The following is a 13624-nucleotide window of genomic DNA, read 5'->3' as shown; positions in this document are numbered from 1 at the left end:
GAACATAAAATGATTAAATTTTTAGGGGAAAAAAAAAAAGAGAGAAAAGTAAAATATTCAAGATCTGGGACTAAACAAAGAGTTCCTAGCCTTGATCCCAAAAGCACAATCTATACAGGCAAAAACTGATGCACTGGATTTACAAGCTTAAGAACTGTTGCTCTGCAAGAGACACGGTTAAGAGGATGAAAGACAAGCCAGACCGGAAAAAAATGTTTACAAATCAAATAGCCAACAAAGGATTAGTGTCTGAAATACACAAAGAATGCTCAAAACTCAGCAATTAAAACACAGACAATCCAACTAGAATACGGGCAAAAGACAAGAAGAACATTTCAATAAACAGAACAGATAGATGGCAAATAAACATCTGTGAAAAAATGTTCAACATTATTAATCTTTAAAAAAATGAGAATTGAAACCAAAATGAGATATCACTACATTCTTATCAGAAAACCTAAAATTTAAAAACCAAAGAAAAAACAAATAAATAAAAATCACCAAGGGCTAGCAAGGCTGAAGAGAAAGTTTGATTACCCATACTATCTATTTACATTGCTGATGGAAACATAGAAGTCACTCTGGAAAACAGTGTGACAGTTTCTTTAAAAACTAAACATGCAACTCCCATATGACCAGCAGCCGCACTCTTAGACACTGACCACAGAGAAATGAAGACATATGTTCACACCAAAACTTATACATGAATGTTTATAGCAGCTTTATTTCTAAAAGCCCAAAACTGTAAACAACCCAGATGCCTTTCAATGGTTTAATGGTTAGGCAAAATGTGGTCTATCCAATACCACCATTGCTATAAAAAGAAAGGAACTATTAATGCACACAACAACCTGGATGAATCTTCAGAGAAAAAAAGCCAATTCCAAAGAGTTACATACTGTATGGTACAATTAATAGGGTATGCTTGAAATGACAAACAAAATTACAGAAACGGAGAATAGATTAGTGGTTTCTAAGAGTTAAGAAGAGGGGGAAGGGAAAGTGGGTATGAACAGAATAAGGTATACTGTGGTGAGAGAAATGTTCTGTATTTTGACTATATCAATGTTGTGATCCTGAAGTGCAGTTTTGCAAGAAACCAAGGGGTGGGGGAGCAATGAGATAAAGGTTGCATTAGAATCTCTGTACCATTTCTTTAAATCACATGCGAATCTACAATTATTTCAAAACAAAAAGTTTAGTTTAAAAATGAAGGAAGGAAAATCTAATCTGATCAGAACAACAACTTCATTTGATATACAACAACACTGAACATTACTAAATAGTCAAACATTATTTTATAATTTTTTAGTTTGGAACAGTAAGACATGTCCCTTGCATTTTCTCAGTAACAAACATTCTGCACAGCTTCCTGTCTAACCAGTCAGAATTGAGCTCACCTTCCACGCTGTCAGAACAGGAAGTCCCAATGCCAGTGTCCCCACTGTCAGAAGCTACACTGTGTCTCCTGATATGGCTATTTCGCTGATGAGATGCAACAGTTGTGGCCTGCCACAATGATTCATTACCAGGTAACCATGCTGATGAAGAATAATCTGGGCCTACAAAGGAAAATATGCAAAAAGTTAATACATTTATAATGTCTATGAGTAGGTAGAAGACATCTTTTGGCCTTGTTAAAAAAAAAAAAAAAAAAAACACAAGTAAGATAAAAAGCTTATTTTCTGCCAAAAATAACTTAAATAGATGAGTAATATCTATGAGTCACCAAATAAACTTACTTATCACACATACACAAATTCGATGCTGACTTAGCAGCTTTCTTTGGCTGAAGATATCTGATTTCTGCTTACAAATACTGAACTTTTAAACACAGAACTACTGTCTGATGTAAAATGTCAACTCTATCATCAATCTGTCTGGAAATGTCAGCACTGTGCTCTGTAATATTTGATAGGTAGGCATCTGTGATCCCATACACAGACATTAGCTGAGAACTGGGACTCAGGAAAAATCTAATCAAAGCATATTGCATGACAATACATGTAGAATGAGCTTGTGGAAAGTCAAAGTGAAAGTTACTCAGTCATGTCCAACTCTTTCTGAGCCCATGGACTACACAGTCCGTGGAATTCTCTAGGCAAGAATACTGGAGTGGTTAGCTGTTCCCTTCTCCCAGGGATCTTCCCAAACCAGGGATCAATCCCAGGTCTCCTGCATTGCAGGCAGAATCTTTACCAGCTGAGCCATCAGGGAAGCCCAAGAATACTGGAGTGGTTAGCCTATCCTTTCTCCACAGGATCTTCCCGACACAGCAATCAAACCAGGGTCTCCTGCATTGCAGGCAGATTCTTTACCAGCTGAGCTACTAGGGAAGCTGGAAAGTCAAAACAATCTATTTTCTACTACTATATCCTAACCACTTAAAATTTAAAACTATTTTGCTTATTTTAATTGATTCTATTTCTTTAGTTATCTTCAATAAAAGTTTAACACCAGAGCATTTCCTGGCTCTTAATTTTCCCTTTTGAGTTACAATGAATCTTCACTGTTCAGCTAATTTATCACTTTTCAATGTTCTCTTAAACTTCATTTTCACTTATTTGCCCATTTTTACTTAACTGACATTTGTCTTTTACCTGATTTATCCATCATTTTACTTTCCTGTTCATTCCTTCTTTTACCGTCTACAATGTCTCAAAATATGCCATGGACCAGGGTCAATCTGTGAACTATTTACTACTAGCTTGTTAACAATTAGGAACAGAAATAAAGGATAAGCACTGAAAAATGTTTACAGTAATTTGAAAGCAATTTTAAATCTTGAATTTTACACAAAAGCTATAGCAGTACATATCTTTATTAATGGTCAACATAGTGACTCTAAAATTGAAGACTATAGACTTATTTGTGGTTCTGTACAAGAATTTTGAGACTTCATTTCAATTATACCCTTGAAAAGTAATAAGCACATTAGAGATGACCTGAATAGCTACCTTAAAGCAGACTTATTATCACATAATTATAATGCTCCCATCGGGTTTTATGTTTGCAATTGCAGTTGCTTCCAAGTAAAGGAGAAATGAGAAGGCACTTATCATCATGATGTGAAATAAGACACCTTTACAGAATCATCATGTTACATGCTACTGAAATTGGCAGGCAAGGAGAACTTTCTAGCAGTTTAATAAATATAAGAATCACAAAATGACAAACATATCCACACAATTAATCACCATTATTTTACCACATTTAAAATAGACATTCTCTATATTAATATCAAAATATATAAAGAGGTTAATAATAAAACCAGACCTCAATCTATTTTCTACCATATTAATCCCAACATTAAAGCTTTAATTTTAATAAAATACTGTATCAAATTATTTTATTTTCTCTTTATATGCAATTTATAAATTAAGTTTTAATTAACTCAAGTTTAAAAAATGGTAGCCAAAGAAACATTTCCACCAGCTTTGAGATCCAGAACAAGTGAAAACTTTGTAGATTCTACATCAGTCTCAAAACTGGGTTTATGTTAATTCATCTGATTAGGCACTCACATATTAAAGCACCAAGTGAAGGCATTCTGTCACCAGAGGTACTCTACTGTCATCTGTCTATTATCTGCACCAAACATCCTTCCTTTAAACAGTTCCTCGGGTATTAACAGTATTCCATTTAAATGAACGCCAAGTCCTATCTAAACCATTATCAAAAAGGAAAAACAGCCCACTATTTTCCCTCCCAAGTGCAAACCTATTAGTTGGAGAAATATTTTTTTAGGAATACTCAGGAAAGAACATGGGCTTCCCAGGTGGCACTAGTGGTAAAGAACCCTCCTGCCAATGCAGGAAACCTAGGAGACGCAGGTTCAATCCCTGGGTAGGGAAGATCCCCTGCAGTAGAACATGGCAACCTATTTCAGTATTCTTGCCTGGAGAATTCCATCCATGGACAGAGGAGCCTGGAGGGCTACAGTCTATAGGGTCACAAAGAGGCAGACATGACTAAAGTGACTTAGCACGCAGATGAAAGCATAAATAGGCTGGAAGTACATGGAAATGGCAAATAAAGATATGAAAAGATGTCCAACCTTACTAATAATGAAATGAAAAAGACAACAATGCTCTTATTTTTAGGCTTTTAAATCATTTATAACATTAAATACCATTGGCAAATATTTGAAATATCAATGTCAAAGTGCAGGGAAAGTCCACATACTTTTATGGGTACATAAATTGACAGAGCGTTTCAAAATTAGGGCATCTGAAAACAGGTATCTCAATTTCAACATGTACCTAAGTTTCAACATAAGACCTCCTGGTAGGAATTTTTATAAAGAAATAACAGAAAAGTATAAAAATATATAAGCACAAGGACAGTACTTCTTTAAATAAAAAAATAAACACCTAGAAACAAAATACAATCTGTAAGTTAGTTGATACTATTTAAGTGCTAAAAATAATTTTAATGACCTATTTTTTTTTAACATGTAGTGACATCCAAAATGTTAAGTATGTATGGAAGAAAAGCATTTATATAGCTGCTTATATAGTATGTTTCCATGGCTGCAGAAGAATTGTACATTTACACATGCAGAAAAAGGAACTTTCAGGGAGCTCCACATCTAAATGTTGATACTAACTACAATGTTTTACTAAAGAAACAAATACAGAAACATTTACTCTGTCACTAGGGATGATAATGATGATGATTACACACTATCATCTTAAGAAAAAAATGCTGATTACTTTTACTCATTTGCAGATTACATCAGCATTTGATTCTGAAAGGAACCAGCTACAGAGCAAGATATGTAAATTCAACAGATTCCTAGTCAACAATTTTATAAAAGCTGCGTTAAGACCCCTGAAATAAAGTAAATACACTTGTTTTTAGACAATGTAACTATTTTCAATAGTATAAAGTAGTGTTACATATTTAGCCCACAACAACTCCACTCCATTTGTTGTTAACAAATCTTGACCCAAGGAAACCAATTGTATACAGAAAGGATATAATCTCCCCCATCCCATGTACACACACACACACACACACCAGTTAATGGGGGATTAAAAAAAAGAAAGAAAGAAAAAACCCACCAGTAATGATACAGTATTATCATCAGAAGCTAGGAAGATGTTCCTAGCTTAAATCATTAACTATTACCAGGAAGAACGGCTCAAAAAAACTTTTTCTGTAAAAGGTCAGTGAGTAAATATTTCCACCTTTGCAAGCCATCTGATCTCTATCAAAACTAACTGTCACCACTGTTATAAAGGCAGTAGTAGACAACAGACCAGGTGTGGCTGTGTTACAATAAAACTTTACAAAAATGATGACAAGCTAGATTTGACTGACAGGTCATAATTTGCAGATCCCTGATCTAGAGTAAAAAAAAAAAAAAATTATTCTAATTTGTAAATATTCTCTAAAATTCAGCTGATTCAAAATGAGTAACTGTAGCCAGCACATTCATTCATTCCTTTATTCCGAAGAAATTCTAGTTCATCGTAGAGCACATACCAGCGAGTACTGCTGCTCTAAATCTGAAAATTTATGGCAGCATTATTGAAATTTTCTGTGGACTACCAATACCAGTAACTTTTCGGATTTCTTTCTCCAGAATAAACAGTCTCAGTTTTTAATAACGAAGAACCTTTTATATTCTGTTACAAGTTAATCACTAAAGGGAGGCTGCCTATAAGCTACACACACATTATAATGACCCATCTCTGGGAAACCTCCCAGACAATGAGCATGAAGGTAAAAACAAACCTCTGCTCAGCTCACAGGAAACACCCAGGCCAGGCCCACCTAACACATCCCCTCCAGAGGTTGATGTTCTTGTTGTTTAGTCACTCAGTCGTGTCCGACTCTTTGCGACCCCATGGACTGAAGCCCACCAGGCTCCTGTGTCCATGAGATTTTCCTGGCAAGAATACTGGAGTGGGTTGCCATTTCCTTCTCCAGGGGATCTTCCCAACCCAGGGACAGAACCCATATCTCTTGAGTGGGTTCTTTACTGCTCAGCCACTAGGGAAAGCCCCAGAAGCTGATGAGAACCAGGATATGTCTGACTTGACTCCCTCCCCACTGGCTAAAAAAGAAACCTGAATTCCAACTCAGGCAAGAGGATTCTGTGGGGCATGAGCCTACCATCATCTGTTTGCTGGCTTTCCAAATAAAGTCACTACTCCTTGCCTCAACAACTCATCTCTTAATTTGTTGGCTAGTTATACGAGCTTGGACACAGTGACAAGTTTATTTGTATATTTTTTCTTGGGGGGGGGGGCTGGGGTGGGGAGGCATGCTGCTTGACTTGTGAGATCTTAGTTCCCTGACCAGGGATTGAACCCAAGGCCCTTGGCAGTGAAAGCCTGGAGTTCTAACCACTGGACCACTAGGGAATTCCCCTGTATGGCTGAAAACTCTCAAAACAACATCAAACATATATTAATACGTTTGATGATTAACTGTATATGTCAACATAACTAGACAATGAGATGTCCTCATATTGGGATGTTTCTATGAGACTATTTTTGGTCTATTTAAATTGTAGACTGAGCAAAGCAGATTGCCCTGCATATGTGGAAGGACCTCATCAAACTGGCTAAAGGTCTTAATAGAACAAAAGGCTCAAACACCCCCAATTAAGAAAGAATTCTTCCTGCCTGAAGGTCTTCAAAACAGAACACTGGCTTTACCCTGTCTTTTGGACTGGAAGTGAAACATCAGCTCTTCCGGGACTTCAGGCCTTTCAACCTTCAGAATGAAATTCCATCATCAGCTCTCCCAGTTCTCAGGCCTTCAAATTCAATCTGGAAGTAAACCATTGACTTCCCTGGGTCTCCACCTTGTTGACTCAGCCTGCAGATCTTGGGTCTTGCCAGCCTCCATAATCACATGAATAAATCCCTTATAATAAATCTCTTCTTTAAGATATATAGAGCTAGAAGGAGAATATATTTTTTTTTCTCCAGTGCACATAAAACACTCTCCAGGACAGATCATGCCTTATGCCACAAAACAGTCTCACTACATTTAAGAAGATTTAGAACATATCAAGCCATCTTTTCCAATGATAATGGTATGAAATAATTTAATGAAGAAAACAGAAAGCTCACAAATATGTGATTAAACAACATGCTCCTAAATTACGATGAGTCAAAATGGAAATCAAAAAATATCTTGAGACAAACGATGGAAACACAACATACCAAAGCTTATGGAATGCAAAAGCAGTTCTAAGAGGGAAATTTATAGTGATAAATGCCAACATTAAGAAAGCTCAAATGAACAATCTAACTTTATACCTTAAGGAGCCAGAAGAAGAATAAACACCAAAGTTAGCAGAAGGAAGGAACTAATTTAGGATTCTAGGCTTTCACTGCCATGGCCCAAGTTCAATCTCTGGTCAGGGCATTGAGATCCCACAAGCCGCGCAATGCAGAAAAAAAAAAAAAGTTTAAAGAAGCAAGGAACTAATAAGAATCAGAGTGGAAATAAAAGAAATAAAGACTAAAGAAGACAACTGAAAAGATCAATGAAACCAAAAGCTATTTTGAAAAGATAAAGCTGACAATTGAATGACTATGGAAAAAAACAAAAGCCTCAAATACAATCAGAAATGAAAAAGGAGATATTACAACTGCTCACACAGAAATACAAAGAATTATAAGAAACTGCTATGAACAATCATAAACCAACAAACTGGACAACTTAGAAAAAATGAATAAACTCCTAGAAACATACAACCCACCAAGACTAAACCATGAAGAAATAGAAAATCTGAACATCTTTCAACAAAGATGTCTTCAGGACCAAATGGTTTCATTGAGGAATCCTACCATTTAAAGAATTAATACCAATTCTTCTCACACTCTTCAAAAAAATGGAAAGAGAGAGAACAATTCCAAGCTCTTTAAGAAACCATTGTTACCCCATACAGAAGACAGATTAAGAACACTACAAGAAAATCACAGGCTATTATCCCCAATAACATAGATACAAATATCTTCAACAAAATAATAGCAAACCTAATTCAACAGTTCCTCAAAAGGACCAAACACCATGGTCAAATGAGATTTATTTCAAAGATGCAAGTATGGTTCAACGTGTGCAAATCAATAAAAGTGATATACCACATTAACAACATAAAGCACAGAAATCTAGATAAATTCAACAGATGTAGGAAAAGTATTTGACAATATTCAATATCCTGTCAAGATAAAACTCTTAACAAATTAGATATAGCGGGAACATACTTCAGCACAACAAAAGCCATACATAACTACCCACAGTTAACATCATATTCAACAGTGAATAGTTGAGGAGCAAGATCAGGAACAAGACAAGGATATCTACTCTCATCACTTTTACTTTAAATAAAGTACTGGAAGTTCTAGCCAGAGCATTTTTACAATTATACAAGAAAAAGAAATAAAGGGCATCCAAATCAGAAAGGAAGAAGTAAAACTGTTTCTATTTGCACATGACATACTTCATACAGAAAACCACCAAAAAACCAAATCAGCAAATTCAATAAACTTACAGGGTACAGAAATTAATACACAAAAATCAGTTGTGTTTCTATATACTAACAAACTACTGAAAAGAGAGATTAAGAAAACAATCCCACTTAAAACTGCATCAAAAAGAACACTCAGAAGTAAATTAAACCAAGGAGGTAAAAGATCTGTACATCAAAAATTAGAATACATTGAGATGAAATAAAGTGAAGACAAAAGTAAGTGGGAAGATATTTCATGCTCATGAATCAAAAGAAAATTGCTAAAATGCTCATACTACCCAAAGCAATCCAGATTCAATGCAATCCTTATAAAAATGTCAAAGGCATTTTTTTATAGAAATAGAAAAAAAACAAAATCCTAAAACCACAAAACACTTTGAATAGCCAACTCAAACCTGAAAAAGAACAAAACTGGAGGCATCAAACTTCCTGATTTCAAACTATACTAATCAAAACTACAGTATTCTCATTTAAAAAGATTCACAGATCAATGGAATGGAATAGAGAGCCCAGAAATAAACCCACGCATACACAGTGAATTAATTTACTATAAGGGATCCAAGAAAATACATGGGGAAAGGACAGTCTATCAATAAATGGTGTTAGGAAAACTGGACAGCCACAGGCAAAAGAAAACTACTCCACTATCTTACACCATACACAAAAATGAACTCAAAATGGATTAAAGACTTGAACATAAGATGTAAAGCCATAAGACTCTTAGAATAAATATACAGATATGCTCCTTGACATCAGTCTTGCAATGATTTTTTGGATGCTGACATCCAAAAATAACAGCAAAAATAAATGAATGGAGCGCATTCCACGTGGTGCTAGTGGTAAAGAACTTGTCTGCCAATGCAGCAGACGTAAGAGATAAGGGTTCAATCCCTGGGTCAGGAAGATCCCCTGGAGGAGGGAATGGCATCCCACCCCAATATTCTTGCCTGGAGAATTTCATGGCAAGAGGAATCCTGGCAGAGGAGCCTGGCAGGCTCCAGTCCATAAGGATGCAAACAGTTGGATATGACTGAAGCAAATGAGCACAGCGTGGCACAAACTAAAAAGCTTTTGAACAGTAAAGAAAATTTTAAAAAGAGAGAGACAGAAGGAAAAAGAAAGAGAAGACAATCTATGGAATAGGAGAAAATATCTGCAAACCATATATCCAATAAGAGGTTAATAACACAAAACATATAAAGAACTTATACAACTCAACAGCTAAAAACCATCCAAACAAACGATGATCTGAACAACATTTTTCCAAAGACACACACACAACAGATTATACAGTAAGGAAATCCTGCCATGTGCAACAACACGGATGAACCTGGAGGGCATTATGCTAAGTGAAATGAGCCAGACAAAGAAAGACAAATAGCGCACAGTATAATACATGTGGAATTAAAAAACAAGAGTTGAACTCAAAGAGAGTTGAATGGTAGTTGTCAGGGTCCAAGAGATGGGGAAACTGGGAAAGGCTGGTAGGGTACCTTTCAGTTATAAGATGACTAAGTCTTAGAATCTAATGTAGAATACAATGACTATAGATAACAACACTGTATAAGCGAAATTTGCTAAGAGAATAAAACTTAAGTGTTCTCAACTGAAAAAAAAAAGTAAACAGTGAGGTAATGGATATGTTAATCTACTCTAATCAGAATCCTTTCACAATGTACACATAAACCAAATCATGTTTTCACCTTAATACATTAGAATTTTATTTATCAATTATATCTCAATAAAGCTAAAGAAAAAAAGAATCCAACATTTGGGAGAATGGGTCTTTAGAATGTTCTTTAAGCATTATTTCTAATAAGGAACTATTACAAATAAACCCAAAAAGGGAGAAAGGAACAGAATCTAGGCCATTAAAATAATGAAGATTGAAAAGTGTAAAATGCTTATATTATCAATCTAAGTAAGATATAAAATGCAATAAATGGGAAATTCACAAATAACCTCAGATTTCATATCTTCTAGGAATTCTCTGAACTCTTTTTTTTTTTGCCTGTTTCTAGCTTAGCATTCACCATATCAAATTAAAGTTATCTGTGCAGGTATCTGTCCTCCTTCCAGACTGCAGTAATACTCACTGAGGGCAGGGACCAGTGTTCCAGACCTGACTCAGTGCTGCAGCCAGCATAGATATAGCAAAGAGTCAAACAAACAAAAAGTGCCCAGAGCAACTGGAAAGAAGCACATCAAAATACTACTTGCAGTTTTTCCCAGATGGTAGGATTATTGGTAATTTGACTCTTATGCTTTGTATTATTACTTTAATAATCAGAAAAATAGGCTTTGTTTTTTTAATGCTTAACCCTCACCACTAACAAACCAAATAATTTAGTTATTAAGTACCTCAGCGATTCTATACCTGTGCTAATTAATGAAAGGCTTTGGAGATATGTTTTCCTGGAAAGGGTATCCAACTTATATGGCCTATTTTGGAACAAAATGGGTACATTCTAACACGTAAATCAAAGTACCATAACTTTTTAAAAAATGTTCAAAAATTCAAAATTACATATTAATGTTCATAAAATGAATGAGATTTCTACATTTAAAAGGAAAAAAATTTCTCCAAATTCAAAATAAAGAATTTAGAACAGATTGGTTCTTTGTTTTGGTTGATAGCTACAAGTTTGTTTCAATAATACCACAATTAACTTAGTCCAGTAGGAGAAACAAATTATGAAGCTATTTAAAGCTGTAGGAGAGTCTACCAGAGAAACACAGTAACTCAGACATTTTGACAAAAGACCGGTGCACTTTTCATAGGAAGGTATCCTCATCAAAAGAACTTTAGGAAAAGAAAGCCTAAGTCCAATCATGTCAGACAAATCATTTGATCAGTCAGTGGGGAAAACATGTCCTACTCACAACAGCATCTTATTCCTTTAAATCAGTAAGGCATTTTAATTTACTTATGACAGTATCACAGTGCTCTTATTTTTGCTAAACTTTTCCTTTTAAAGGAACAAAAGATTCATTCAGATTTCCCAAAATGGCAGAAGTATCATGAAATGACCAAATTATCATAGAAATTGATCTCCTCCAGGCTGCAATCACATTTGTCTTCTCCTTTAAATATAACTACAGTTTTTTTAAAGGACACGGTATTTTATATGCCTAGAACACTGGAGATAATTAACAAAATGTCATGATTAAAATAACATTCTAAGCTTTAATTCAGACTGAATGAATTCAACTTAAGAAGGATGACATGCTGTATCTCTAGTCAACATAATCCAGAATCACAAAGCAGTCAGACCTAGACATGACATGAATACGCTTACCAAGTGATATAAGGACAATTTTTTTCACCCAATTGTTATTTAGACTACACTACTAAAATGGGAGTTACTCAATGTCTAGATATGGGCACTTTAAAAATAACTTAAAATAAGGCTCAGTGATCTCTGAAATAAAATCTTACCTAGGTCCTATCATATTACAGTAACTGAATGACTATGTAGAATCTGCTCTCCCTGGAGAAAAGAGCGTTTCTATAAGAACAGCAAAAATTCCCAAGACACCATGCATTGGGACTTCTCTTTGAAAGACAATATGTTACATTTTTAAACACCAATTTCAATTATTTTAAATAGAATACTAAATGTATTAAATATTAAATGTCCAGTATTTAAATACTAAATAGAATACTAAATATTAACTTATTTAATAACTATTAAAATTTCTCACGCTGGAAAAAACAGGAAGATGAACATCAAATGAATAAGTTATCTATTATATTTTATATTCTTTCTGAAGCTTCTTTTCTAAATTGGAAGCAAAAATTCACACAATATCAAATCTTCCACAATATGCTAACATAACTAACTGCACTTAGAAGAACTAACCTTACTGAATTTTAAAAATGACAACACTAAGCCAAAAAGCAGATTTATAATTTTAAATAAAAAGCTGAATATATAATACAAACCATGAATACAAAGTACAGTGTTTTTCTTAAATGCAGGTTATCACACATTCAGTGCACTGAGATCAACCCTTTTTAATAAAACAGAACAAAATGGAAAATATCAAAGCATATTTACCCTTATTTGACATAAGATAAACAAATCTCATGATATAACATCTCTGAAATGTTAACAAGAAAAGTACTTTTGCACAAAGTTCAGAACAGTAGCCTTCAACTGCCCCATTCTATTATCAGTAGAAACCAAGTTGAGAAGAAATAAACCCAGGGAATACAACCAAAAACCTTCTTTTCCTTATCTCATATGTCTAATCAGTTTCTGAAACTCTTCAGTCCACTTTAGACGTATTCACTGAATTAGACCCCTCCTCTCCTTCCCACTGTCACAGATTAAGTCTTTTGGCTCAACTGCTGCACAGACCTCCTGCCGGAGCGGCTGCCCAAGCCAGCCTCTACCCTGCTATCAGAAAACACACTTACATCATTCTTTTGCTTACAAAGGTCTGTGGGTTCCTTACTGCATATTAAATAAAACTCAAAGTCCTTAACTTTGGCAAAGTTCTTCACCGACTGGCAAACTCATTTTCTAATACTTTACAACTCCTACCTCCCCGGCTCCAGCTCCCAGCACTCTGTAGCTGCACATACCTAACCACAGCCTCCAAAGAGATCAGGTCCTTTCTGACTCCAAGCTACTTCTCTCTCTCTTCTTTAAGAGTCTCGATTCAGAATTAACTTGCTCTAAATGTTTTCTCGGATTCTTCCAGGGAGTATTAAAATAACTACTACTTTGTACTCTCCCAATGTATCATTTAAAATACCATAACAACATTTACTAATCTATATTAACTCATATTTATATGACTTTCTTCTTCCTCACCAAATAGGAACAGTGAAAAGCAACTTTTTTAGTCTCTAGCACAGAGCTGCACATTTAAGGCAGGGTCTCAATAAATGCAGTGTTATAACCACTGGGTAACCAATAAATGTTCCTAGTATAAAATAAAATTTCAGAAGGTTTATAATTAGATCTTTAAAATATTCTTTCTTTTAGAAGGATTAAAACAGGGTTGGGGGGTGGGTTGGTTGTCTATTTTAAAATCCAGGAAATTTTAAGCTATCCCTTGAGACAGTGTGCATTTAAGCATCTATTTAAAGTTCAGTAAATATTTTCCAAGGCAGCT

At 35.0% G+C, this 13624-nt stretch overlaps 1 protein-coding gene across 1 annotated transcript in view; it reads right to left on the bottom strand.

Moving 5' to 3' along the window:
- The window catches only part of CEP85L (centrosomal protein 85 like), a 130508-nt gene that overhangs the window by 107013 nt on the left and 9871 nt on the right, over window positions 1–13624 (bottom strand). Inside the window, exon 2 of the mRNA XM_061131874.1 lies at window positions 1401–1562. Coding sequence (XP_060987857.1) covers window positions 1401–1562 — 162 coding nt within the window. The remainder of the gene's footprint in view (window positions 1–1400; window positions 1563–13624) is intronic.

This window comes from Dama dama, chromosome 28 (genome assembly GCF_033118175.1).
Source record: "Dama dama isolate Ldn47 chromosome 28, ASM3311817v1, whole genome shotgun sequence".
In the NCBI taxonomy this organism is placed as follows: domain Eukaryota; kingdom Metazoa; phylum Chordata; class Mammalia; order Artiodactyla; family Cervidae; genus Dama; species Dama dama.
Note: the sequence above shows the minus strand (reverse complement) of the source record. Positions and strands in the feature narration are given on the sequence as shown.